At 45.7% G+C, this 27,615-nt stretch overlaps 1 protein-coding gene across 2 annotated transcripts in view; it reads left to right on the plus strand.

Annotated features, from left to right (window-relative positions):
* Smurf (SMAD specific E3 ubiquitin protein ligase) overlaps positions 1 to 27,615 on the plus strand; it is a 416,911-nt gene that overhangs the window by 102,424 nt on the left and 286,872 nt on the right. For both annotated transcript variants that reach the window (XM_080267279.1, XM_080267280.1), the window contains exons 2-3: positions 10,300 to 10,338; positions 25,214 to 25,322. In XM_080267279.1, coding sequence (XP_080123405.1) covers positions 10,300 to 10,338; positions 25,214 to 25,322 — 148 coding nt within the window. The remainder of the gene's footprint in view (positions 1 to 10,299; positions 10,339 to 25,213; positions 25,323 to 27,615) is intronic.

Consider the following 27,615-nt stretch of genomic DNA (forward strand, 5'->3'; position numbering starts at 1 on the left):
TCAGGAGGTGAAGAGGGGATTAGAGGGAGTGGAGAGAGGGAGAAGGTTACGGCATGGAAAGGGAGGGGAAGGGGGAGACATCGAGGAAGGTAAGGGAGGGGGAAAGAAGGCATGCTGAGATGGACGGGCATGGTTGTGGAAGTGAGGGGCTAAAAGAGGTGGGGAAGAGAGGGGAGGGGATGGTATGGAATTGGAGAGGGGGAAGATGCGAGGACTGGGGGGTCTTTGAGGAGAGGAGGGGCGAAAGGAAGGCGATATGGTGGGGTGGGGGATAATGTTGAGTATCCCTAGGCAGTGTTGAGGTGAGGGTTGGGGGAGAAGGGGTGATAGTGAACTGTAAATCTCGACAGCACTAAAAAAGGATGGATGCTTAGGTCCTTTTATCTATTTACTTATTTATTTATTGCAGGAGGAAGGAAAAGTTGTAACAGAATAGGGGGATGTGATATAGAGGTGGTGGGGGAAGAGAGGACTTATGGAGGAGGGGAGGGGTGAAGGATGTGGGGAGGGGCAGGGGAGGGTACACTGAATCAGGTGCGAGATACAGTACTGGGGAAGTGAGTTTTGTAGCTGAGGGAGGAGATGAGGAGGCAGACGCTTTTTATTTTTTTAACCATTACAGAGATAATGTTTTATCTTTATTTTCCTCACTTTTTTTCAAATGTATAATACATTGGAACTCCAAGTGTAGAATGGATGGGAATCTCTTGTTTGTGTAGTGATGGGTAGATGTCGGAGTGAATATAAAAGTATACACAATGATCCTTTCACAGTTTACGCCCAATAATATATACTTTTTTTCGATGTTACACTCCGTATTAGGGAGTAAAGATATCGTTGAACCTTGTGTGATACCGTACGTTGCAGGTCAGATTGCTTTTGTAGAGAAGGACCGTTAAAGTTACCATAAGGAACTTGGGTACGTCAGCATTAAACTTTCAGTACGTTCACGTGTTGTAAATTTGTTCTCGCTACTACCCAAGAGTTTCATTCAGTTTGGGAGCGACTCCTACGGGATGAGACGAGGAGTTAATGAAGGCAGTATCTGATTTCCTCCAGCTGGGGAAATATAATAATAATATCGTAGTGAAAGAGGTACGGGAGGTCCATGAACTCAGAGGGCTATCGTTTCCTTTTGTTCAGTGTGCTGTAGGTGGTAAATATATGAGGGTAATAATTTAGTATTAAGTATGTGACTGACCCGCACCTTCTTTGAGACCCATACCGTACTTCACCTCACCCACCTAGCTACCTCTCTTTCGAAGCCTTCCTCCTTCCCTCCTTCCCTTTCACAGCCTCCTTTCCTCATCTCTTAGTCTGAACCACACTTTATCACCGTTATTAGCCTGTCCCTCCTGTTTTATTGCCGCTGCCCCCACCACGTTCCTCTCTTTCACACGTCTTCTCCTTCTCACTCACCTCTCTCTTAATCCCTCCCTTGATGTGGACGCACCTGGATATACTGTTGTCACTTCAACGACCTGAATTGCCCATCTCTTCATTATGAATGCTTAACTATATCAGGAAATTAACTCGTGCATATGAACCACATCACGAATAAGTGCTATGGAAAGGATGTGGAGCCATAGTATGGATGTGGAGCCATAGTATTGTTGTAGATATTCTTCCATTGAGCGACATAAAATATGCTGCAAAAAAAATTTATATATATATATGTATATCATCATCATCAGCCGTTTGAGTATCCACTGCAGGATCGGCCTATCCCGACCGAAATCGGGACGATACAGCCAATGTATCTCTACCAAATGACTTAGGCTGTCTGGTAAAGATTGTATGTAGGGTGAGAAGTGCTTGTAAGTGTAACTGTAGTGTTGGAGTGGCTTTGGATGTGTGTGTAGTCTGTGAACCAAGTGTAATCGGCCCGCGCAAGCCGACTGGGTGCAAGCATACTTTACAGTAAGCGACACTAGTTCAACCACAGCACCCCTTGTGTCCGCCAATGCAGTACGTGGCCGGGTGAACACTCCCAAAGTTTATTACCCTGGCGGGGCGCGAACCCTGGCCCACCCGTGTACGAAGCGCACACTCTACCACTGTACCACAGAGGCTCCATATATATATATATATATATATATATATATATATATATATATATAACTATATATATAGATTGTTCAGGATATCTTCCCGAAGTCTTTCTCTCAGCACCACCCCCCATCTCCCAGTCTCCTCAGCATCTCTGTTCACCTTTGTTTCCTCGCCAGCTTTATTCACCTCTTGCAGTCTCCCCTCCAGCTCTATTCACCTCCTTCAATCTCTCCACCAGCTCATTTCACCTCTTTCAGTCTCACCACCAGCTCTATTCACCTCCCTCGGTCTCGTCACCAGCTCTATTCACCTCTTTCAATCTCTCCTGCAGCTCTGTTCACCTCTATCAGCCTCCCTACCAACTCCTTTCGCCTCTTTCAGCCTTCCTGTACCTCTTCCCTAGCATCCCTATCTTTCAGTATCTCCAGCGCCTCCTGCCCCATCAGCACCATCCCTCCCCATTTCTTTCATTCTCACCTGTACCTGTCCCCCACCATACCCCACCACATCTCCCCACCTCTTAACCCCTTCGGTGCGATGACGTAATACTTTATTTTTGTTGCCTCCAGACGAAGAGTATTTTTTCAGACATGTGAGGTATGTGAGGATAAAGTAGCCTGGAGGCGTTTTTGTGATGTCCATCCCTTGTCCGGAGTTCAAGGAGGGAGCAGAGCTTCAGATATGATGAAATGACCTCCAGACGAATTTAGTCAGCTTGGGAATGACCTCATATTGACTAGGCTGGTGAAAACTATATCTAGCTTTTATAGTCCAGAAATGTTCTCTGATGCAGGATAAAATAGTTTGTCAACAGAATTGTAATAAATATGCCATCATAGTTAAGGGATTAAATCCCGTCAGGCAGCTCCTCCTCACCACTTCAGATTTGCCCATCACCTCACCTATACCTCGTTACGTCTTCGCTTGCTCCTCCATCTCTTAGCCAAATGGTTTCCTCTAACTCTGGGAACCATTTACGACGCTAGGTGGTAATCATATAGCCAGATAACGGGATGACGTGGAGCTTACTATGGTGCCCCTGTTAACTGGGTGGAGAGATCCAAATGCGGCGTCCACACAGGAAACAAACCTCCACACTAATCCCCGAGCCTTGCTGTGGCGCGGCGCTGTCACACGCATGGGAACATCAGTTCACTGTACGAGACGGCCCTGGAGAGGAGGTTGCTTGTTTGAGGTTGATGGGTCAGCTCGATCAGACAAACTGGGATAGCACAACAACTCCCCACCACGCCAGCCGACCCCCATCCCTTGCCCGTACCGTTACATCCCTCACTTCAGGTTTACATGCGACTCCTAAATACCTCCTTCTCTCCTCTCACCTCCCTCCTCACCGTTAGCGCTCTCTCTTTCTCTCTCTCACCTTACTCTGTTCTCTTGACTCCTGGTTCTCCCTCACCTCTCCCTTCGTTTCTCTCCTTTCCCTCCCCATCCCCCTGCCTTTCCCTCACCTCCTATCCCCGCCTCACCTCAACTCTCTCTTCACTTGACTCCCGGTTTTCCCTCACCCCTCCTCTCCCCTTACTGACCTGACTTCCACCATTTGCTGCACTCAGCCTCCTCTCCCCTCTCTCCTCCCTCTCCCATCTTTATTCTCCTTTCCCTGCCTTGTCACCTCAGTCTCTGCCATCACTCTGCTGGCCATGACTTTTGTAGCAGACTTTGACGACCTGTGTGTTCTTGTAATTGTCTAAAGCTTCTTCGTTTTTTCCACATCTTTCATTCATCCTTCTGAATTTCCGTATCGGTCTGCATGATATTTGCATTAGTGTTTGGTGCTGCATGGCATTTCCTTTATTATCGTGCCGAATGCAGGTGGAAACAATTTGTAAGTGGAGCTTCTTGTTTTGGCTCGTATCCTTATCATCGACTAGTGTGCTTCTTGACAACCAGCTTGAAGGGACTAATAGATTTTATTCTTTTTTCATTTGCATTCCTGTGAAAATGATATGAACTTGCCTCTTGTGTGACTAGACCGTCCAACCAGAGACCAGTTTCGGTGATGAACGTTGTATGCCGTAACATTCTGGACGAAGACTGACCGGTAGCCCCTTCCCTTCCCCACCTCTCTCTCTCTCTCTGAAAACCTTTATATATATATATATATATTTATATATATATATATATATATATATATATATATATAAACTTTGGATACGTCTTTCTGTGTATTTCTCGCTTGTTTTCCCCCTTTTTTCTTTGTTTTTCCCCATCTCTTTTTCTATCTCTTCAGCCAAAATGTCTTCAAAGAGCTGAGTGAAAACTCCTGGCGTTAACCAGAGTGAAGTAATAGGAATGCCCTTTAGTACTAAATGGGTTAATGGAGATTGCCTCTAACTCAGTCCTATCCCTTCTTCTCTGTCCATTTAATCTCTTTCTCTCTTTCTTTATCGTCCTCTTCGCGTTCCTTCCCTAATGTTTTTTCTCTCGTAATAAGTCTCACTCTCACTCGCTCACTTCTCATACCTTCATTCTTCCCCTGCCTTTTGCTTCTCTCCCACTTTCTTTCCAGTTGTCACCCTCGCCTTCAGTCTTGTTGCATCATACCCTGCCTTTCATCTAACCCAGCATCCCGTTTGCGCCTGTGTCTCCTACCACACCTCCACACTTCACTGTAGCATTACATTAGTTTACCCGTAGTTTATACACGTACTATGTCGTATCAAGTCACACGATACTTCACAACACTACATTACTTTAACAGCGAATTAAACCACGTTACATCACATCGTACAGCATACCACACCACACCACTGTACATACTACACTACACTACACTACGCTAATTTATCAGTAAATAACACTACATTATATCACACACTTCACTGCGCTACAACTCACAGTACTGCACATTTCACAAAATACCACACCATACTTTGTCATCACGGCACATGACAGCTGAACCAGCCTCACATCACTCCTTTACACCACACCACACCGCACATTCCACAGAACACCACACGCCACACCACACTGCACACCGCGCACTTCACAAAGCATCACACGCCACACTACATCACATCTCACTCTACTCAAAGCACCACACTCCATGCCACAGCGCACCACACACTCAGAGAACACCACACAACTCCTCACAACATCTCGCTACACCACAACACGCCCCACAATCCACCACACCTACCACGGTACTTAGGAACACAAGTAGCATAGGTCCCCCTCATCCCTTTACTGTAGTCCCAGTGCTGCCAGCCACTTAACTGTTTTGTGTGTAAACAAGAAAGCACGGTCAGTTCACCTAAGTTATACCTGGCTGCACAAGTAACATGTTGCTTGTAAATATTGTTACTTGCTCGTAAATATTGCAACTTGCTGGTCACTACACAATGCGATCCACTGACTGGGTTTGTTAGGCACCTTTGGAAACAGGTTAACAGGGTAAGAGGTGCACACGTGAATCAGTATTATTATCCCTATCATTCAGAGAGGTCCCCCCGAAGCTGAATACTTAAAATTGTTTGGCGCAAGTAATAATGTATGGTATGAAGACTAGCGTTCGATAAGGGCTTGGCAGAACAGACGTAAATATATTCCTAGTTCGAGTATGTAAAGTGAATATTGTGCGAGAGAGAGAGAGAGAGAGAGAGAGAGAGAGAGAGAGAGAGAGAGGGAGGTTAGACCCAATACCTCCCTCACCCCATCCCCCTGCCACCCTCCCCATGACACTGGATACTGGCACCTGACACCGCCATGGCACCACTTCAGACAGCCTCCAGGGTCACACACACACACACACACACACACACACACACACACACACACACACACACACACACACACACACACACACACACACACACACACACACACACACACACACACACACACACACACACACACACACACACACACACACACACACACTTCAACTCAACATTATCATTATAACTATCGCATTAGTGGTGAGTTATGTTGTTCTTGTCAATATTATTATTATTATCCTCACCCTGCCCTAGGGTGGGAAAGGAGGTCCGGATGATGATGATGATGATTTTTATTATTGTTGTTGTTTTGTTGGTGGTAGTGATGGTGGTGTGATTATTATTATTATTATCATTATTATTATTATTATTTACGAAGAAGTACATTGCTCGTATTCGCTCAGTTTCAAAGCTATGGCCATCATACTTGACCATCTGGGTGCCCCAGCTGGCGGCTTCTTACGACACAGTATCATCCAGTTCCCAGGACTGGTTTTCCAGTTACATCCAAAAACCTATAAAAATAGTCTGTTCGCGGATTCTCAGAAACCGCTACAGGTACAGACTTGAAATTTTTGTGGGGTATAACCAAGGTCGGGGAACAGCTCTGAAATGACTGTGTACTGTTTAGGCCAGTGGTTTCTGAGATCATCCAAGGGTCACTGGGAGGTAGTTTGGGTTCCGCCATTTTTGCTCTGCAAGGATTTTGGTGCTATACCTTCGCTTAAATTGTTTGGCACTCTTCTAGGGGGCCCTTACTACACCAGCTCTTCACTTCGAAGTGCTCACTATTATGAAGGGCGTTGAAATCATCAGATCCAGGGATAGCTTGTCATGTGGTGAGGTATTGAAATTGCTAATGGCAATTTCTGTGTTCTAGTTATTATTATTATTATTATTATTATTATTATTTCCAAAAACGGAGTTAGTTTCATGTACATAATATATATATATATATATATATATATATATATATATATATATATTATATACAGTATATAATATACAGTATATATGCGGGTGTATATATGATTCTCTACGGTTCACACCTGGCAATCAACAGTTTACATGCACTCAACCGTTGTTTTTTTTTTTTTCCTTGCCGTTTTCGTTAGTCAAGTACCGGCAGTGTTATCACTCTTATCCGTGTACAAACTGTGGTCCCTATCACTTGCTCTAGGTTCTTTGCTTGGTGGATTAGATTTTTGCTGTGGAATTCGATAATGTTCTGTTCCAATTTGTAGGTCGGTCAGTTTTAATTTTTATATTTTTTTTATTGTGTGTGTGTGTGTGTGTGTGTGTGTGTGTGTGTGTGTGTGTGTGTGTGTGTGTTTCTAGCGTCGCTTGTGGTTTATCACCTCTCCCTTCTTGGCTTCCATCATTTTCTCTCTCATATACTTTGTCTCTTTTCACTTCCCTTCCCTCTGCCTATCTCGCCTCCTTGGCTTATAATATTGCTTTCCTTTTCCTTTTAAAATCCCTTCATTTCCATCTCTTCTTTCTTTCCATTCCCCTCGCTCCCCTTCTTCCCTTAGGTTTCTTTTCTCTCCCGTTTCTTCCTCCCTCCTCTCCCCTTTTTCTCTTACTCATTTCTTCCTGTCTTCTCCTTTCCTTAGTTCCCCACCTTTCCTCCGTCACTTGCTTCACTCCCTCCGCTTTTCTTCTCTCTTCCTCGTCTCTTCCTCTTCTCTCCTCCTCGTCTCTTCCTCTTCTCTCCTCCTCTCTCTTCCTCTTCTCTCCTCCTCTTCTCTCCTCTTTCTTCCCCATCTCTCTGCCTTTCTCCCCGTCCTTGCCCTGCCTCCCAAGCCACAGTCTAGGCCTAACTCTGACCCGGCTTGAAAATCCTTGTTATGCCTCCCCCCCCCCTCTCTCTCTCTCTCTCTCTCTCTCATTCTTTTCCCTCACTGAATTTATATTCACTCTTATTAGTCTCCCCTCCTAAGACTCGTTTCTTTCCCTTCCCTCCATTCCACTCCACTCCACTCTGCTCTCCTCTACTCCCCTCTACTCCCCTCCCCTCCCCTCCCCTCCCCTCCCCTCCCCTCCCCTCCCTCCCCTCCCCTCCCCTCCCCTCCCTCCCCTCCCTCCCTCCCTCCCCTCCCTCCCCTCCCTCCCCTCCCTCCCCTCCCTCCCTCCCTCTACTCCCCTCCCCTCCCCTCTGTACATGCGTCTTTCCTCATTACAATCTTCCCTCCCCTCATTACTGACCCTTTCATTATCTCCTCCTCCTCCATCCTTTCCCCCCTCCCCCTTCTTCCCCTCTCTTCCCAGCTCTCTGATAGGCTTACTCCTCCCTTCCTACCACTCTCTTCCTCCCCATGCCCTCCTCCCTCCTCATGCCCTCCCTTCCTTCCCTTTCTTACCCCTCCCACAAAACTCTCCACCTCCCCTTTCCCACATTCTCTTTCTCTCCCACATTCTCTGTCTCTCTCTGTCTCTCTCTCTCTCTCTCTGTCTCTCTCTCTCTCTCTGTCTCTCTCTCTCTCTCTCTGTCTCTCTCTCTCTCTCTCTCTCTCTCTCTCTCTCACACACACACACACACACACACACACACACACACACACACACACACACACACACACACACACACACACACACACCTTTTTCATAATTTTGTCATTCCCTCGACCATGTCTTCAGTCCCTCCTTACAAACATCATCTTCATCCCACCATTTTTACCTCCATTTTTACTCTTGCTGAAAAGGCCTACATGACGAGCCACCAGAACCTGCTCAGTTGCCGCGTGTCACTGGCGGTATTGACACGAATGCTGCAGCGTACCCCACATCCTGTCATCCCAGTTCACTCGTGTTGGCATACTGTGTATATATATATATATATATATATATATATATATATATATATATATATATATATATATATATATATATATATATTGTTGGGTCGATGTGTGTTTAGGTCATTGTATCTGTCTGTCATTTATAAGTTTGTGTACCTTTGGAAAATTATTGAAAACGAAAAAGGCCTAGGATGGGTAGCAGCAGTACTTGTTATTGTGCTGTAATGGCACAAAAGCTTTAGCTTGGTCCGTGTGGAGGAATGGCATTTGTGTCTACCAGGTGGAATTGTGTGTTTGTATTCGTTAAATTGTCCAGCTTGCTCACGCCTGTAGTGGGTGGACAACTCTGCTGGTCTGTTTACATTCAGGGTGTGCTATACAGTTCTTAAGTCGGCAGCTGACCCTTAGGGTCAAGGGACACTGCTGTCACTAAGAAAGTGATCCTTTACCCCCCCAGTGCTGCACGTGTAACATAGGTCTGTAGTTGTGAAAAGCTATACCGGCAGCTGTCTGCGGAAATTAAAATTGTAGCTCGGAGCTGCTGTCTTATTGTTTTACATATTTTTAACTAAATATGGGGGGAAATGGTTCGTAAAAATAGATCAAAAGTGTTGTGTTATTTTGCTGATAGCCGCAATTTTTATTTCTGTCTGCATTTATTTTATACCATACTTCGAGGAAAAAGAAAAAAAAACGCTTTCCTTTTGTTTTGAATCATTATCTTTCTCCTTTTTTGTTTATCATGTGTCGGTTCAAGTTCTTCTTTTTCAGTGATATATGTGCCTTCTCCTCTTACTCTTTCTTCTCTTTCCTGGGTCTTCTCTATCTCCTTCTCACCCTTTTACTTTCCTGGGTCTTCTCTATCTCCTTCTCACCCTTTTACTTTCCTGGGTCTTCTCTATCTCCTTCTCACCTTTTTTTCTATTCCCTGATTTTTTTTTCCTTTGTTCTATATCCATTTTTTGTAAACGAGACTAACATGCTTAATGTAATTTTCGTTTACCATTTTTAATATGTACTTTATGGAATATTTTCGTTATACCTTTACTCCTCCACTCCTTATTGCCTTCATCATGTTTTCCTTCTTCCCGTCATGTTTTCTTATTTTCCTCATTACCTTTTCGTCCTAATTGGATATCTCATTTTTTTTTTTTTTTTTTTACTTATCCTCCCCTCGCTGCCAGTACTCTACCTTTTGCCACACTCCTGCCTCTCTACCATAACCTATCTCATCTTCCTTTCCAGCCTCGTCTTTCTTTCTTTTTTTTTTTTTTTTCCTTTCCCTGTTTTCGTCTAGTCTGATTCTTCCTCCAACTTCCCCTTCCTTTCCCTCCCCCTCCCCATCGTCTCCTTCCCCCTCTCATTTCCCTGTTCCTTGACTCTTCTTTATCTCATTTCCTTTACTCCACTTTCCATTTCTGTCTCTGCAGGTCCTTATTTTCATCTCATGCCTTCTCAGTTTTCCCTTTTTCGCCCCCGTCTCTCTCTCTCTCTCTCTCTCTCTCTCTCTCTCTCTCTCTCGTTTCTGTCTGTCGGTCTGTATGTATATATGTATGTAGTTATGTCCATATATTAGTCTGTATCCTCTTTCCATCTACTTTCCCATCTTTATCCCCTCCGTCCTTCCTCTTCTTCCCCCGTCTTCTTCCCCAGCTCCCTCCTCCACATTCACACCCCTTCACTAATACCAGCATCTCTTTTCTTTGCAGTCCTGTGCGCGAAGAACCTCTCCAAGAAGGATTTTTTCAGTAAGTACCAATTTTTCCAGTAAGTTATTAGTGGTTGCGTTGAGAGAGAGAGAGAGAGAGAGAGAGAGAGAGAGAGAGAGGTGGCTGGCGTTTCAGTGTCAACCATGTAGTAAATGACACTGCTGCCACCTCGTGTGACACCCCCTTCCCCCCTTCTACCATGTCAGTAAGTTGGAGGAGGATGGGAGGAAGGGAGGGAGAGAATGTGGAGGGAGGGAGGAGAGCTTGAGTGCTAAAGGAGGAAGAAGAGAGGAGAGGAGAGAGTGTTCGTAGAAAGAGGAACAGAAAAGCAAAACTACAGAAGAGTATAGGGAGTTATGCTGTGGAGAAGGGATGGGAAACAGGTATAAGGGTAGACTGGGGAGGGGGAAAGGAAATGGGTAAAGCGAAAGAGAAACTGGAGAGTGAAGAGAGATACATGACGTTGCAAATGCAGGAGATAATGTAAGGGTAAGGGTGGAGAGAGTGGGAAGGCAGAAATAAGAGAGGAAAGGAAGGGAAAGTAGAGAGACGCATGGTGCATGTGGTGTGACATAAGTTCGAGGAGGTAAGAGAGAAGGGAAGTGAATAAGACTGGGGGGTGAGGGAAGGGAAGGGAGGGAAGGCCAAGGGGAAGACTGGAAGGCGAAGAGAGAGAGAGAGAGAGATAATGGTACGGATGGAGGAAATATTGAACGGAAAACAGGGATAAGAGTGAAGAGAGAGGGAGAGAAGAGATACAGGGAGCGCAAAAACGGGAAGTAGGGAAATGAATGGAGTGTGGGATGAGGGAGATGATTTTTTTGAAGGCAGGGTGGAGGGAAAGTAGGGGTGAGAGTAAAAGACGGCGAGAATGGAGGAAGGAGGAAATGGCGGGAAAACAGAAGTAAACATGCAAGAAAGCTGCTGATGCTGATGAGGGAGAGAGAGAGAGAGAGAGAGAGGACGATTGGAAGGTGAGGTGAGGAAGACGAAATTACGAAGGAGGTAAAAATAAAGGAAAGGAAAAAAGTGATGAGACGAGGGGAGGGTGGAGGAATTGAGAGATTATGAACGTAAAAAATGACTACATAAAATTTCGGAGAGAGGAGGTAAAGGAAGGGCCAGTGAAGAGGAAGGAAAAATGATAACTACCTGCAACACTTGTTTCCGTTAAATTTAATATGTCTGCTCACCATACTTACTGGTGTACATTTTAATTTTGAAAATGCTCTAGGAATATTTAACGTGAGTGTGCGAGGGGTGGTGGTGGGGAGGGTGGATGGGGATGGGGGAGTGGGTGTGCTCCAGCATGTGTGGCATTTGGCTGCTGTGGAAACACAATAAGAGTATTTCATTCAGACCAACACTAGTGACAGTGCAGGTTTGAGGACCCCTAAATGTCAAGGGATTATTTATTTGTCATCATTATGCTTTGTGGACTCACTTGGGCTGATATAATTTATTCATACCAAAACCAAACCATGGTGTTTAATTCAGCTGATGGAACTGCTCGCCGTCAGCGATTGAGTCACGCACAACGATGGCGTATTTTTTATTGTGTTCAAGCTGCCAGCAGACGATTTGATTGGGTGGGACGGACCTCGAGTACTGAAGGCGATAATTAAGGCTGTATATAACCTCTGCCATTCTAAAAGTCGCCCTTACTCTAAATGAAACTGTGCAGATTACAGCGGTAGAATATAAATTACACCATCGTAGTGAAGCGGTTAATTTCACTTTGCTGTGGACAGTCGTGGGTACTTGATTCAGACTAATACGTGTCAGTCTCCTGCAGCCAAGACATGGCGACAGGCATAGTTAATAGAGGGGTTGGGTTTGGAGTTTAGATGTTACGGTAAAAGTGGTGTGGGTGATCACGTGTGTGTGTGGAGATTATTGGCTTGTGTGGGTGGCGTGTGCTGTGGTTAGTGTTTAGCTGGCACGTGGGCGCTTTGTGATAAGCCGTAGATCTTAAGCGTGGATTGGGGATGTGTGTTTAACGATTTTGCTCCTATGACGTAATATGCCTTACCGCCTTCGAACGCTTTTATTAACTGGAAAGATTTCCCACATTGAAGGGATTGACTAAAAGATTTCTCACATTGAAGGGATTAACGAATTCCGTATCCTGTTCCTCCAGTATAAAAGTTACTCCTGCCTAAGCTGTATATGGAGACGGCTTTCTCAGGTTTTCGATTTAGGCCATTATTTCGATTTTAACACACGATAGTGTAAGAAGGTGAGAGCGGAACCACCAAAATACTGGTCTGGAACCACTAGATTTCAAAACACTAACGATAAAGGCAAATGTAGTCGACTTGGAACAGGGGAACGGTACGGAGCACGTCTGATTAGAACTTGCCGTGTTGCCTGTTCATTTGTGTGTTTCTTTACCCGTAAACTATAGATACAGTCAGTCATTTAAATACACAGAGCAAACTCGGGAAACGTTCATGCATTTTCTCGCAGATGTTGCCTCTACTGGTATTTGTTACTGTTTTGATTTGTTTGATAATAGGCAGTGTGCCGGATCGTATTATCAGACGTCGGTACTGATTTGCTTGGCCATTAAATCTGTCAAGAGCTGTGTGTGAAGAGAAGGGGTTTTGAGTGTGATTGTCATTGTACTAGGTATTTTGTGTGTGTGTGTGTGTGTGTGTGTGTGTGTGTGTGTGTGTGTGTGTGTGTGTGTGTGTATGTGTTTGAGGGCGTTATATGAGTGTGGGTTTACCGTGTTGCGTTAGTATGTATGGAGTGTAGGAGAATGGAGTGGAGGTGTGTTGTAAATAGTGCTCGGGGACCACCTCACTGTTCTCTCCTTGGCCTGGGTCTCTCTTCCTCTTCCCTTCACTCTCCTAGTCCCCCCCTCCCCTTCCCCCACCACCACCATCTCATTTTTATTCTCTCGTCCATTATTCTCATTCTTATCTGTTACATAACGGTACCTCTTCTCTCCTTTCTTTAGCCTCTTGTACCTCTTCCCTTCTTCTCCCCCTCCTTCCTTATCCCATTGTGACTACAGCATTCTTTTTCTTCCCCTACCCCCGTTTCCTTTTCTCTCACATTTTTTCATATGCCTTCTCCTTTCCATCTTTTTCTGACACACATAATTTCTCTTTTATCCCACTCTGCCCCTCTTCACCATTTCTCTTCCCTCTCCCGCTCCTCACCCACTCTTCGCTCCCGTATCCTGTTTCTCAACTTTCCTTCCCGTCTCACATCCCCTCCCCTCCCCTTCTTACCGCGGACATATGTGTATATCCTTTAAAGCCACTGTAATTAAAGAACAACTGCCTGCCCTTCCTCTCTCCCCCTCCTCCCCCATTCATTTCCTCCCTCTCCCTTCTCCTGGCTGCCTTCGTGCTTCCCCCAACTGTTCCTTCTCCAGTATGCGTACCTTCCATCCCCCCCCCCCCATCTGCTGTCTTTATCTCCTCCCCGATTCCCTGTCTTCATCTCCCCCTCCTATATCCCCCTCCCATATTCCCCTCTTCCCCTTATCCCTGTGTCTCCCCTTCCTTCTCCTGTCCCCGTCTATCCCCCCGCTTCAGGCAGTTCTCTTGACCCCCATCCTCTTCCTTCTTCCCCTTCCCCATCCATATATCCCCCTCTCTTCCTTCCCCCATCCATATATTCCCGTCTCTCCCTCCACCCTCCCTCCTCTCGCCTCGCCTACCCTCTCCGTACTCTAGATGCATGCCTACCTATCGGATTGCTTGCATGCATACGCGTATCTTACAAACAGCAGGCAGCTTTCCGTGTCTGACCTACTCACCCACCTACTTAACAACTGTACCCACGTTACGGTTCCCCTGCCTGGCTTTTTGTTCCATAACCAACCTACCTGCCTGCTTTCCTCGCTCTCTTCTTTTTCCTCCCAGTTTATCAACATTTCTACCACATTGCTGTCTCACCATGTGCGTCCCGTATCCAACTTAACTGTGTGCCTTACTTGCGTACGTACCCACCATTCATTTTTATCCTTCTCGCCTACCTATCCGACCTTTCTCCTTTCCTTATCTGCCTGTAACGTTTCACCTGCCTACCTACCTACCTTCTTGCCTGCCTACACACCCACCACTTATTCGTATCTTTCCTACCCACCAGCTTCTGTTAGACTGTTACCCTGTCTACTTTTTAGCCTAGTTACCTGCATACCTACCGTACCATGTATCCTAATTGGTCTTGCCTGCCTACTGTACTTTAATTCCTTCCTTTTGTTTCGTACCCACCTTCCTACACACACACACACACACACACACACACACACACACACACACACACACACACAGTACATACATACCTCCGCACCTTCCAGCCTGCTACATTACCTGCCAACCCATAGCTTTTCAATGTTTGTCTCACCTACCTACCTGCCTACCTACCTGTATTCAACCTACCGACCTACCTTATCCGTCCCCCTGCCGTCCCTTTCACCTTTATCTTCCGGCGCTGACAACTCACTGGGGAGCTTAGAGAGAGAGAGAAAGAGAGAGAGGAGGGGGGAGGGGGGAGATTGTGCGTGGGTCGATATGTCAGTAAGGCAGAGGGAAAATAAAGCCGAAGGAGTGGAAGAGGTTGACCAAGATTGATATGGCTGAGAGAGAGAAGTAGGGGGAGAGAGGGGATGGGGAGATTGTACGTGGGTCGATAGGTCAGTAAGACAGAGTAAAGCGGAAGCAGTGGAGGAGGGCGACCGAGAATGATACTGCTGAGAGAAAGGTGGGGGGGGGGTTAAATTGGAAAGATTGTGCAGTTTTCTCAACGTTAATGGCTGGGGAGAGGCAGAGTTGTGGGGGAACTAGGAGAGGAAGACCCGGAACGACGTGGAGGGATTAGGTGTAAGGGATGGAGGAGGAGGCGAGGAAGACGGAACGAGATGGAGGAGTTCAGTGGAAGGATGGAAGGAGAGGAAGACTGAGAACGAGATGGAAGGGTTAAGTGGAAGGATGGGAGGAAGAGGAGAGGAAGACCAGGAACGAGGTGGATGGGTTAAGTGGAAGGATGGAAGGAGGAGGAGAAGACCAGGAACTAGATGGAAGGGTTCAATGGAAGGAGGAGGAGAGGAAGACCGAGAACAAGATGGAAGGGTTAAGTGGAAGGACGGACGGAGGGGGAGAGGAAGACCGAAGAACGAGATGGAAGGGTTAAATGGAAGGATGGAAGGAGAAGAAGAAGACCGAGAATGAGATGGAAGGGTTAAGTGGAATGATGGAAGGAGGATGAGAGGAAGACTGGGAATGAGGTGGAATGGTTAAATGGAAGGATGGAAGGAGGAGGAGATGAAGACTGAGAACGAATTGGAAGGAGTAGGAAGACCAGGAATGAGACGGAAAGGTGAAGTGGAAGGATAGAAAGAGGAAGACTGGGAACAAGATGAAAGGGTTAAGTGGAAGGATGGAGAACGGAGGAGAAAAAACAAAAATGATATGGAAGTGTAAAGTAGATGGGGAGAGGAGGAGGAGGAGCGCTAGACCGAGAACGAGGTGGAAGGGTTAACCCTTCAGGTGTGACGGTGTGTTTTTTAACACGTTGCTGGTGTGGCAGATAAGGGGACAATAGGTGCGTTCAAGAGCTTTTTTGACGCACTTTTACTTAACCAAACATTTAAATTTTTAGTCACACAAGCTTCAGTTTTTCCTCTAACAGTTAAAGAAACTGAGTGTCCATAGGTGGTCTGGGGCTGGAGGGAGAGTGAGTTGAATAGGAGTAGTTTTGTGCGGCCGGAGATGCCGGTCATCCAGGCGGGCGCAAGGCAGTTATTACAGTGGCCGCCACATCACGTGAGGGATGTCTGGGAGACGACTTCCTTTATTTAGAACACAACAAATTATTAACTAATTTTCTATTGAAAGTACACTTTTTGCACCATGATATGCTATAGACATAACCTGCGTGAGCAAAACCACACATCTCTGATATATATTTGGGGGACAAAATACAAAATGCCCCAGTTTCCCTCTTGTCAGGAGAATAGTCTAAACCTAAATCAAGTACCATATTAATCAAGGTGCCTGGACCTGGGCCCCCTTCACCCATAGAACGGTGGCGAGGGGGGAGGGGCAAATTTGTAGGCACTCCTGCAACTTGTCGGGTCATAAATAACTCCTAATGTCATGGCTGGGTCAGTTATTTTAATTAGACTACTAAGTAATTCATATGGTGTCTATTTTCTTGTCAACAATAATTCAGGATTGGGTCCAAGTTCAGGTGGCTTTCCTTAAGTACAGGTACAAGTAACAATGAAAATTACTTAGTCGTAAACTTGGTTTGTTTATGATGCCTATTTAGATGGTCAAACCGTAACGCCGAATGGATCAAGTTGGTCAAAATTGTCCCTACCCCTCCCCTCCCAGTCACATACTCCTCGGGCCATCGCTGATAGCAGTCCAGGAAGATTTCGTAATGAGGGTCGCTTTCACCCTTGCTAGTATGTAGCACACTGCTGCATACTCACTATTACAGTAATAATTAATTTTCTTACGTAGGTACCAAAATATGGTATTAACACATTTGTACATTATTTCCCTGACTTGTTTGGAGGTGTGGTACAGTTAGAAGGACTCTCAGAGTGTTTTTTTCAGCTGTGCTTGTGTGTAGTGCACTGCATTGTCACTTGTCCTTGTCCCCTTTTTAGTATCACATTTATGTTCTATTTCCTTATATACTAAACTTGGCTGTTTACATATTAACAATATTTTCTGACCCTTAGAAGTGTTCATAGATGTGCATTGCACAGAAGCACTCTCCCATGCAAAGACCCGCCTTGCACATGACACACATAGTCATGTGCTCCAATTTGATTCCCCCCCCCTCACCCCCATCACTTACATCTCCTGTCCTTTGGAATAGCTGTCAGTGGTGTGACTGGGTAGTAGGTGATGCTGCTTAGGTGGTTAGGCACGCCTCCAATCCAGTTGAGGGGGGAGGGGAAGGGAGAGGGGTAGTTAGGAGAAACAGGGCAATGTTGTGACCCCATTGTGGCCACTGGGTGACAGAGTGATGTAACATGTTCAAGCAGGGTCGGGGGGATCCATGTGATCCACTCATCAAGCTTAGGCCTAATCAAGCGTTAGGTGGGAATGACCGGGTGTGCAAAATATGAAATTTCCCGTAGTCTTCTGGAAAGACCATTACAGCTGCCATTGTATTTGTTCCAAAAGGACCGTTGCAGTCGAAGGGTAAGTGGAGGCATCAGACTTTACTGATCTACCAGAAGGCCCGCCGACATGTCGTAAAAATACCCCCGCTAATACCAATACACCAGTCCTGTATGAGACAGCCCTTGCATGTATTCAGTATGGACGGTGGGTGTTAGCGCCGAAGTGGTGACATGTAGAGGTGTGCGGTACGTGGGAGGACTACTGGGCCTTGAAAGCAGGCTGTGAAGCCTATGCCCAGAGTCGGTCAAATAAAAAAAAAAAAAAAAAAAAAAAAAAGTCAGGAGGAGGAGGAGGAGAGGAAGGCTGAAAATGATGTGGACGTGTTAAGTGCAGGGATGGAAGGAGGAGAGGAAGACTGAGAACGAGGTAGAAATATAATGTAGAGGGGAGGAGGGGAGTGGTAGACCAAATACAAGGTGGACTGGTAACACAGAAGTAATTATATGGGAGAAAAACTTGCCATGACGAAAGAGGAAGGTGATGGGGTCGTATTTTCATGGGCTTAGGAGGCTTAATATTGTGTGTCATCTTTATGTGGCGTGGATTTTTGTCTCTGCAGCTTGCTGTCCATTTATTTAGTAAGTCAGTAGTACTTTTCTGCTTGCATCGTATTTTTTCCTGACAGCTGAGTATTCAAGGTGGAGAGATGGCAAGTTTTGACCAAGTATAAGTGATAGTAGGCTGTAGTACCTTTTCCGTTTTTGTGTACATGTATATTGTATGTTACCCCTCAGAATTCCTTGTTTCTCCCGTATCGTTAATGTTGACAAGGTGTATTAATAAAACGAAGAGGAATATTAAAACTTCACATGTCGAAGTAATCTATACATCTGTCACTTTAACTTGGCACAGATTTTCGTCCCTTTAGCTCGACGATGCGGTGGTCCCTCAAACTTTCTGTACCTTAGAACTTCTTCGTGACTAGCGTAATGTCCTTGTATTAATATCCTGTTACAGCTGAGCTTTGTGGATGATGAGATGTCAGTTTTAGGCCAAGTTAAAGTAAAAAATTAAAACCTATATATACGGTATAGTAAGGAAGAGTTATTAGTGAGTTCCCGAAGCTAACGAAAACATGAAGGGTGGAGGCGTATTTCTAAAGTCCATCCAAAATCCTTTCAACACGAGGATCTATTTTTTCTTTTTATTCTTGCCATTAACCCGACGATTTTGTTCAGTTTAGGAGACGTACCGGACTGGGGGGGTGGGGGATCAGGTATCGTCTTCATTGACCCCCTCACTACGTTTGGGTGTCATTTTGAATATAGTATCGCAGTCTGACGTTAGCAAAATAATAATGATAATAATAGTAACAACAACATTGATAATAATAATAATAATAATAAGTAATCGGATTGAAAAGTTAATGAACACCGGGATAGGACATGTGGGAGAAAAAAAGATGGAGGAAGGAAAAAAATGGGGGGGACAGAAAGGTTGAAGGAATGAGAGTGATAGAGGAAGAAAGAAACGGAAAAATAAAGAAAGGAATATTCAGTGGAGAGGAGAGGGGGAAGGATAAAGAAACAAAGAAGGATGAGTGGAAAGAGGGATGGAGCAAAGATAACAAGTAAGCAGAGGAGAAAAGGAGTTTAGAATAAAGGAAAGATTAAAGGAAAAGAAGGAGTGGAAAAATGGCAGAGAGAGAGAGAGAGGCAGGATGAACTAAAAATAGCTGGTAAAGAAGTACAGCTTAGGAGTGACGAGAGAAAGTAAAAGAAACAGGGAAAGATGAGGGAGAGAGAAAAGTAGACGACTGAAAACGAGAAGAGAAGAAAGAAGGAAATCAATAGAACAGCGACGAAAATGTGGAGGGACTGAAGAAGGGACTAAAAGAGTGAGAGAGGGAGGGGAAAGAGTGGTGGGAAAGAGAAACTGCAGCTGTGAGGGAGATAAGAGCAAGAAAGAACAGGAAAAGAAAAAAGATGAACATGTTGAGGGTGAAAGAAAGACATGGAAGATGGACGAGGGAAAAACGCATGTGCAGAGAGAGAGAGAGAGAGAGACTACAAATCAGAAGAAGGAAAGGAGCAATAAGAAAGAGAAAAGAGAAGAGTGATATTAAGGGGATGGAGGGATGGATATAAAGACAAGGGGGGAAGGGAGAAGGGCGGGGGAGGAGAGATTGGGAAGGGAGGTAATGTGCTGTGACATAATGGGTGTTGTGAGGGGGGGGGAGAGGGGGGGAAAGATTGAGGGGAGGGAGAAATTGAAGGGTGAGGGAGAGAGAGGATGGGACAAGGAAATAGAGTGGGGTAGAAACTGGCAAAAATAGAAGAGGGAGAGGGCAGGAAGTGTGAGAGAGAGAGAGAGAGAGAGAGAATGTGAGGGTTACGCTTTAGTGAGTGAGGTTGACGAGTAAGAGTAGCGTAGTGAGGATTAGGGTGAGTGAGTGAGGAGTGAGAGTTGTGACGGAGAGGGAAAGTGACAGTGGAATGAGGCACTGTTAAGGTTAGGTAGAGAGAAAGTGAAGAGGGAGGGGACGAGAGGGATACACGGGGGTGGTGGGTGCCAGTTCCCTTAGAGGTGACAGTGAGAGTGAGGGAGGGTGGAAAGGTGCAGGTGAGGGAGACGAGTGGTGTAGACGGACAGGGAGTGTGAAGAGGAGGATTTGGGAACCGTGACTGAGGGGATACTGAAGAAGCCTGAGGGAGAGTGAAGGCTTGTTAGTGAGAGTGAAAGGTAGGGAGAGTGATGGGCAGGGTGAGTGCATGAGAGGGAGGCGTAGGGAGTGTTAGGAGAGTGAGTGAACGTGAAGGCTGAGTGAGTGAACTATAAGGAGAGTGGGGGTTAGGGAGAGTGATTGCTAGTGAGGGTGAACCGTGGGGAGAATGAGTGCTATGGTGAGTGAGAATCAGGGTAGGGATGTGATGGTGCTGCAGTGGGGGAGGTGGGAGCCAGTTTAGTCAGATTACCAAGCTGGCGTAGGTGAGGTGGCAGCTAGGGTGAGGGCGAGGGCGAGGGAGAGTGAAGCCAAGTTAGTGGGGGTGAGGGAGGGAGGGAGAGGCATGATGATGAGACCTGCAACGGGGTGGAGGGGAAGGAAAGTCAGTTTGGGCTGGTCACCAACTATACTCTTATTTCTTGTTGTTTTTTTTTTTTTTCTGCTTTGTTGACTGCACCATCCTAACCAAACCTCTTCTCTTCCTACCAGCCACTTCATAAAAAAAAAAATAAAAAAAAAAGTGCAAAGTGCAATGGGAGGGAGTGTAAGGGTGAGGAAGGGGAAGTTGAGGGCGAGGGACAAGGAAAGTGAAGTTTAGGGTGAGTGGGGGTGAGGGAGAGGGACAAGGAGGGTTGGGGGGAGGGGATGGAAGTGAGGGCTATAAGGAGTTACCCAGAGTGGGAGAGTGTGGGTATGGAGGAGAGGGGAAGGGAATGAGGGTGAGAAGGAGGGAGAGTGTGTGTGGGGTGCATCAGGGGGGCCTGGGGGGCCTTTTGGTCAGATTACCCTGGTAGGTGAGGTGGCAAGGAGTTGATGCCGCCCAAATTGGAAAAGAAATTGACTCAATTTCTCTTCCTTGCCTCACTCCCCTTCCTCCCTGTCCGCAGTTCCCTCTCTGCCTTTCTCCATCATTCCTATTTCCTCTCGTTTTCGGTTTATCCTTTCTTCCTCCATCGCATTTCACTACATATCTTTTCCCCTCCTTCCCTCCTCCCTCCATCCATCTTCTTATGTTTCCTCTCTCCTTCCCATCCCTCCTATTCTTCCAATTTCCCTTCTTCCTCATTCTCTTTTCCCTTCTTTACATCACCTTCACTTCATTTACTCATCTTTCTTTTTTTCCTCAAATTTTCCCATTTTCTTTTCCTTTACTTCCTTTGTTTTTGTTCTTCCCCCTTTCTCTTCTCTTCCTCTCTTTCCTCTTTTCTTTCACTTTTTCCTCATAACTCCGTCTTTCTCTTCCTCCCTTCTTCCTTTTCCCTATATCACCTTCATTTTCTTTACTTCTTTCCCTCCCAGCTTTTCGCCTTGTAGTTCCATCTCCCAGTCTGCTTTATTTTTGCTTGCATCCCTCAGTCATCTCTCTCTCTCTCTCTTTTTTTAATTCTTTTGTACATTTTATACCTAATTCTCTCCATCGTTCTTCCCTCCTCTCCCTCTCGTATCCATTGTTTGTTATGTTCCTTTTATTCATTCTTCCATATTCCCTCGTCTCCTCAGTAACGGCACGGTATCGTATCATTTATTATACCGTAGCCTACATTCTTAATACGCTGTTCTCGTCTTTTCTCTTATTCTCTCTTTTTTCTCTCTCGACGTCATTTTTTTTTTCGCTTAACGGTATATTAGATGTTAGTCTCTGTAATGTCTATATAATATCTGTATATAAATATGGAAAAGAAATTGACTCCACTTTTCTTCCTTGCCCCACCCCTCCCTTTCCTCCGGGTCCTCAGTTTCCTCTCTGCCTCCCTCCATCATTTCTCCTTCCTTTCGTTTTCCGTTTGTCTCTTCTCTCTCTCTTTTCTTTCTCCCTCCATCGCTTTTCTCTACTTCTCTTTCCCCACCTTCCCTCCTTCCTCCATCCCTCTTCTCATGTTTCCTCCCTCCTACCCTTCCCTCCCATTCTTCCTGTTGTCCTTCTCCCTTATTCCCTTTTCCCTCCTGTACACCAACTTCACTTCTGTTACTCACATTTTTTTTCCTTTCCTTTTCCCATTTACCTTTCCTTTACTGGCTTTATGTTTCTGTTCTTCCCCCATTCTCTCCACTTCCTCTTTTTCATCTTTTCTTTCCCTTTTTCCTCATAACTCCGTCTTTCTCATCTTCTCCTCCCTTCTTCCATTTCCCTCCGTCTCCTTCATTTCCTTTACTTCTTTCCCTCCCGGCTTTTCGCCATGTAGTTCCGTCTCCTATTCTGCTCTATTCTTCCCGTGCTGCAGCCCTCAGTCATCTGCATCTCTTATTCTTGTTTTTTTTTTTTCGTACATTTTGTTCCTAATTCTCACCGTCGTTCTTCCCTCCTCTCCAGGGGCGTACCTAGAGATTTGGGGACCCGGGGGGCTAGGTTCTTTGCGGGGCCCCCCTCCTGGAGGGGGGCCCCGCAAAGAACGTAGCCCTCCCCCCCTCATTCTCAAAACTTATCTAATATCTCAGCCGGGATTATCGGGATGATAAATATATATATTTTTAAATATTAATAAACAAACTTATAAATTTTTAAGGCTTTGGGGGACCCCCCTCAATTGGGGGCCCGGGAGGCAGTTTCAAACAGCCCCCCGCCCCCCATCAGGTACGCCACTGCTCCTCTCCCTGTCGTATCCATTGTTTGTTATGTTTCTTTTATTCATTCTTCCATAACTTACTGCCTGCCCTCTCCAGTCTCGGCACGGCATTGTATCATTTACTATACCGTAGCCTACATTCTTGGTACTCTGTTCTCGTCTTTTCTCTTATTCTCTCTTTCTGTCCCAACATTACAGGTATTTTTTTTTTTTTTTCGCTTAACGGTATATTAGTTTTTAGTCTGTAATATCTGTACATAAATATTTACAAACTTGCTGTTTTCTTTTCGATGATGAGTACGGGATGAAAGAATTGGGTGGAAAACATAGCTAAGTTTGGGGTGTGACGCTGATGATATTGCATAATGACAGGAGCCGCCACGGCTCAGTGGAATAGAGCGCACACTGTCGACCAAAGGGAGTAAACTTTCCCTTCCAGCCAAGGGCCATTGGTTGACGTGAGGAAGGACATCTAGTGGCAGTCCCACACGCTCCAGCAAAAACCCTCTGTTTAAGGTCATAAAACTGCATCGTACTTATAATAATGATTAAAAATTATTATTATATTATTATTATTATTAAAACTGACAGGAAGGAAGATCCTTGAGAGAGAGAGGGGGGGGGGAGCTGTGCTGGAGGTATTGTATATAGCGGTACAGATGGTTAGCTGGCTGCACCGTACCTGATACTGTCGTATACTGGTGGAGATGGCAGATAGGACTGGGTTGCACTGAGTGCCATGATGATGATGATGATGATGATGATGATGGAAAAGGAGAGGTAATGTAATGACGGTAGTAATGGAGAAAAGAGTTTAGAGGAAGTTTGTTGGAGATAGAGGAATATAACGTTGTGAGGGTGGTGGTGATGGAAAGAGTTAAGTGTGGTAGTTGAGGGTGATGATAAGATTTGCAGGAATGTGGTGGTTTTAATAGTAATGGTGGTGGAGAGACCGGAATACTGTTGAGTGGGTGTGGTGGTGGTGGTGGTGGTGGTGGTGGGGACGATGGTGGCGAGGATCATGCATAGAATGCGGTGAGGAAGTGTTGGAGAAAATTAGTTTGATGGTGGTGACCGTGATGGCGGAGGATATACATAGGATGTGGTGGTGGTGAGGAAGTGTTGGAGAAGAGTGTGATGGTCTGGTGATGATGTGTGGAAAGATACAACTGATGATGATGATGATGATGATGGCGAGACGATGTTCAGGTACTGTATGTCATGATGATGATGATGAGAAAGGATCGTAGAAATGTGATGGTGGTAATATTGATGACGATGACAGAGGGGTATGCAAGGATGGTGGTGATGGAGCGGAATACAGCGTACAGTGAATGTGGTGGTTGTGATGGAGGGATTTGGCAAGAGGAAGAGAGAGGGATCGGGGGTGGGGGTGAGGGGGGAATAGATGTGGGGTGAGGATAAGAGTGGGTTACGTGAGGCCGACCCGCGTGGGAGAGGAAGTGTGGTGTGAAGGCTTTGGGGGGGGGGGCAGGGTGGACGGATGGAGGGGGAGAGGAAGGGGTAAATAGCACAAGGGGATGAGGAGAGGTTGGGGGAAAGTGGTTCAAGAAATAAGGGGGAGATCCAAGGCATAGGAGGAGGGAGGGTGGTGGTGGAGCAGATGTGGTTCAAGGAGTGTGGGATGGAGGCTGGGTCCAAGGAACAAGGGGTGAGGGGAATGAGGGGTGAAAGTGGTCCAGTGAGTGAAGGGTGAGGGGAATGGTGGGGGGAAAGTGGTCCAAGGAGCAAGAGGTGAGGGGGATGTGAGGGAAAGTGGTCCAGTGAGTAGAGGATGAGGGGGAAGTGGTCCAGTGATTTGGGGGTGGGGGCATGTGGGGGGAAAGTGGTCCAGTGATTTGGGGGTGGGGGCATGTGGGGGGAAAGTGGTCCAGTGAGTAGGGGGTGAGGGGAATGTGGGGGGAAAGTGGTCTAAGGAGTAAGGGGTGAGGGTGAATGTAGAGGAAAGTGGTCCAGTGAGCAGGTGGTGGGGGGAGGAGAGGGAAAGTGAGGGTAGAGAGGAAGTATTGTAGTAGGGATGGAGACGAAGTGGTGCAAAGGGTAAGGGATAGCGAAGATAAGGGGGAAGTGGCGTGAGGAGGGGTAAGAGAGGTACGGCAGGGAGTGCTGGGTGGAAGGCAGAGGGGAGGAGGAGGACCAGAGGAAGTGGGAGGGAGTATGAAGGTGAACAGAGTGGTAGAGGTCAGACGCCAGTGTGTGCGTGTGTGTGTTTGTGTGTGTATTTAGTCATCATATTTTAGTTTTAATCACTATAATATATCGTGATGTCAGAGTTGCAGAGTTGTGTGGTGTAAGAGTTATAATGCTTGTGTTGCTGGTATGGTTGTTTTAGAGATACCGCTAATAAGTTACTGATATTGTTGTACTAGATATAATAATGTGTTGCTGGTGTGATTGTGTGAGATAATGTGTTGGTGGTGTGTGAGTCAATAGCATTATGTTAGTGGTGATTGGGTTAATATAGTGCTGGTGTGGTGATGGTAATAATATTGTGTTTGCAGGTTTGCCGGACCCCTTCGCCAAGATCTGTGTGGAAGGGTCAGGTCAGTGCCACTCCACCGACACTTGCCGCAACACACTCGACCCTAAGTGGAACCAGTACTATGACCTGTGAGTACCATGCCTTCTTTGTACACCTTCATACTAACTCCACCTTTAGTACACACAAAACCCATAGTGAAGCCAGTGTAATGACCCGTGCGTACCTCCTTAGTCCACATTTACCCTAACTCGACTCTTAGAACACCACCATCCACACACATTGCCCTAAGTGGAACTGGTACTGTAACTTGTGAGAACCACCTTATTATCCTTCTATATAACAGCCTTATGTACAACTCTACCCACGTACTCCCATAACCATTCCACCAGGCTCTATGTTTACTTACTATACTTCCACTTTATTTTTCTTTCTTTTTCTTCATTACTCTTTTTTTTGGTGATTTGCTTGTATTTTTTTCACACTACTTTTTTCGGAGTGTTGACTCACTTGCGTAATCAGATTCACTGTATTATTTCGGTCTGTAAGTTGTTGATTTAGTTGATGTGAAACGCAGAGAGAGAGAGAGAGAGAGAGAGAATTTTTCAGCGTATTTTTCAGCTACTGGAAACTCATTAGTGCGTCCAGTAATTTCGAGGACGTGTGTGTGTGTGTGTGTGTGTGTGTGTGTGTGTGTGTGTGTGTGTGTGTGTGTGTCCCCAGCTGGTGTAGTGAAAGTTAAAACACAACCCCAGCCGTCACACACACACACACACACACACACACACACACACACACAGGTTGGCGTCTTGGTATTTTATTGCTACAAGAGATCCCCCAAATCAAATAAAGTCATGTTATTAGCGGGAACAGAATATAAGGGGCATGATGTTGAAGGGAGTAGTACAGAATAATACATTTAAAATCCTTTTGCTACAGGAGGTATCAAAAAGAAAAAGAAAAAACCTTGATGATAGCAGAATTAAAATAACATAACGTCTTTGCAGCTTAAAGGGAAAGGTAATTTTTGACGTGTATAACCACGGTGTTGCTTAGTTGTATTTAGTCCTGCAGTGGACTGAGTAGCAAGATATTACATTTTTTGACTCTTGTTTGTCCTAATGGTTGCTGATGCGTAAATGTGGATGAATATGTTGATGGATAGACGAATGAGTAAATGAATGAAGGGATGGGTGGATTGGATGAGTAAGCGAATGAATAGGTGGCTGAGTAGGTAGAAGAGGTGGGTGAAGCGATGAATAAATGAATGAAGGAAGGATGGTTGGACGAGCAAACGAGTGGATGGTTGGATGGTTGAGTGAAGGGATGGAAGAGTAAACAGATGTGAAGAAATAATGTTACAGAAGAAAAGTAGTAATTTTAACGTGATAATTTGCCTCGTTAAGTTGGGTTAAAACAGGTGGAGGCGGGTGAAAGCTGAAGAGCCCATTATATATGAAAAAGATGGAGGTGCTGGTGGGTGCTGAAGAAAGTGTGTGGAGGAGGAGGAAAGTGTGTGGAGGGGAAGGGGCGAGGTTGAGGAGGAAAAGGAAGAAAAATAGCGGAGAGGAGGAGGTCGAGGATGATTTGTAGAATGTTACATTGTAATAATTATATTGTAAAAATAATTAATAATAATAATAATAATAATAATAGTAATGATAATAATGATAATAATAATAATAATAAGAAGAAGAAGTGGAGGAAGGAACAGAATAAGGGCTAAGGTGTAGGGAGGGAGTAACCAGCCCCAGGTTAAGGAGAAAGGGAGGGGGAGGGGAACAGGTGGGCTGGTAGCGACATAAGGCTTTAATTGCCGTCTTTGGAACGTGAGGAGGGGGAGGGAGAGGAAGGTGAGGGAGAAGGATTAGTTGAGGTGAGCCTGTAAGGGGTAGGGGCAGGGGAGGAAGGGTGGAGGATATAAGAGATGGGGCGACTCCATGGGTTCGGCCGGTTTGACGTCGGCCTTACGCTCTGAGAGACACTGAGGATTAGGTTCGAGCCCCAGAGTCTGTCACTGAGTTTATGAGGTGAACGTCCATAAAAACCAGCCAACCCGACTTTGACCATACCACTGTCTGCTGCCACTGGGTCCCGTCACTATATTTTGTTTTACCTGTGTCTGTAGTCCTGCCTGCCTCCTAATCCACTTATGACTTGACCATTACAGCCTAAAAAATGGGTAGGGAAAAAAGGGAACGTGGAAGCGGGAGAAGGGAGGTTATAAAAGAACAGTTGAGAGGGAAGTGAAGATGGGATGGTGGTGGTGGTATAGTGATAGTGCGGCGGGGAGAGGGATAGTGAGGATTGAATACGGGTTATAAAAGGACTGGGCGATGTGAATGATAACGAAGTGGGGGTTGGGGACGAGGAAAGGACGAAAGGGTAGGCGAGGAAGAGAGAGAGAGAGAGAGAGAGAGAGAG

The sequence above is a fragment of the Coenobita brevimanus genome, chromosome 23, assembly GCF_032717465.1.
Source record: "Coenobita brevimanus isolate Jiangsu-jjx chromosome 23, ASM3271746v2, whole genome shotgun sequence".
NCBI classification, from domain to species: domain Eukaryota; kingdom Metazoa; phylum Arthropoda; class Malacostraca; order Decapoda; family Coenobitidae; genus Coenobita; species Coenobita brevimanus.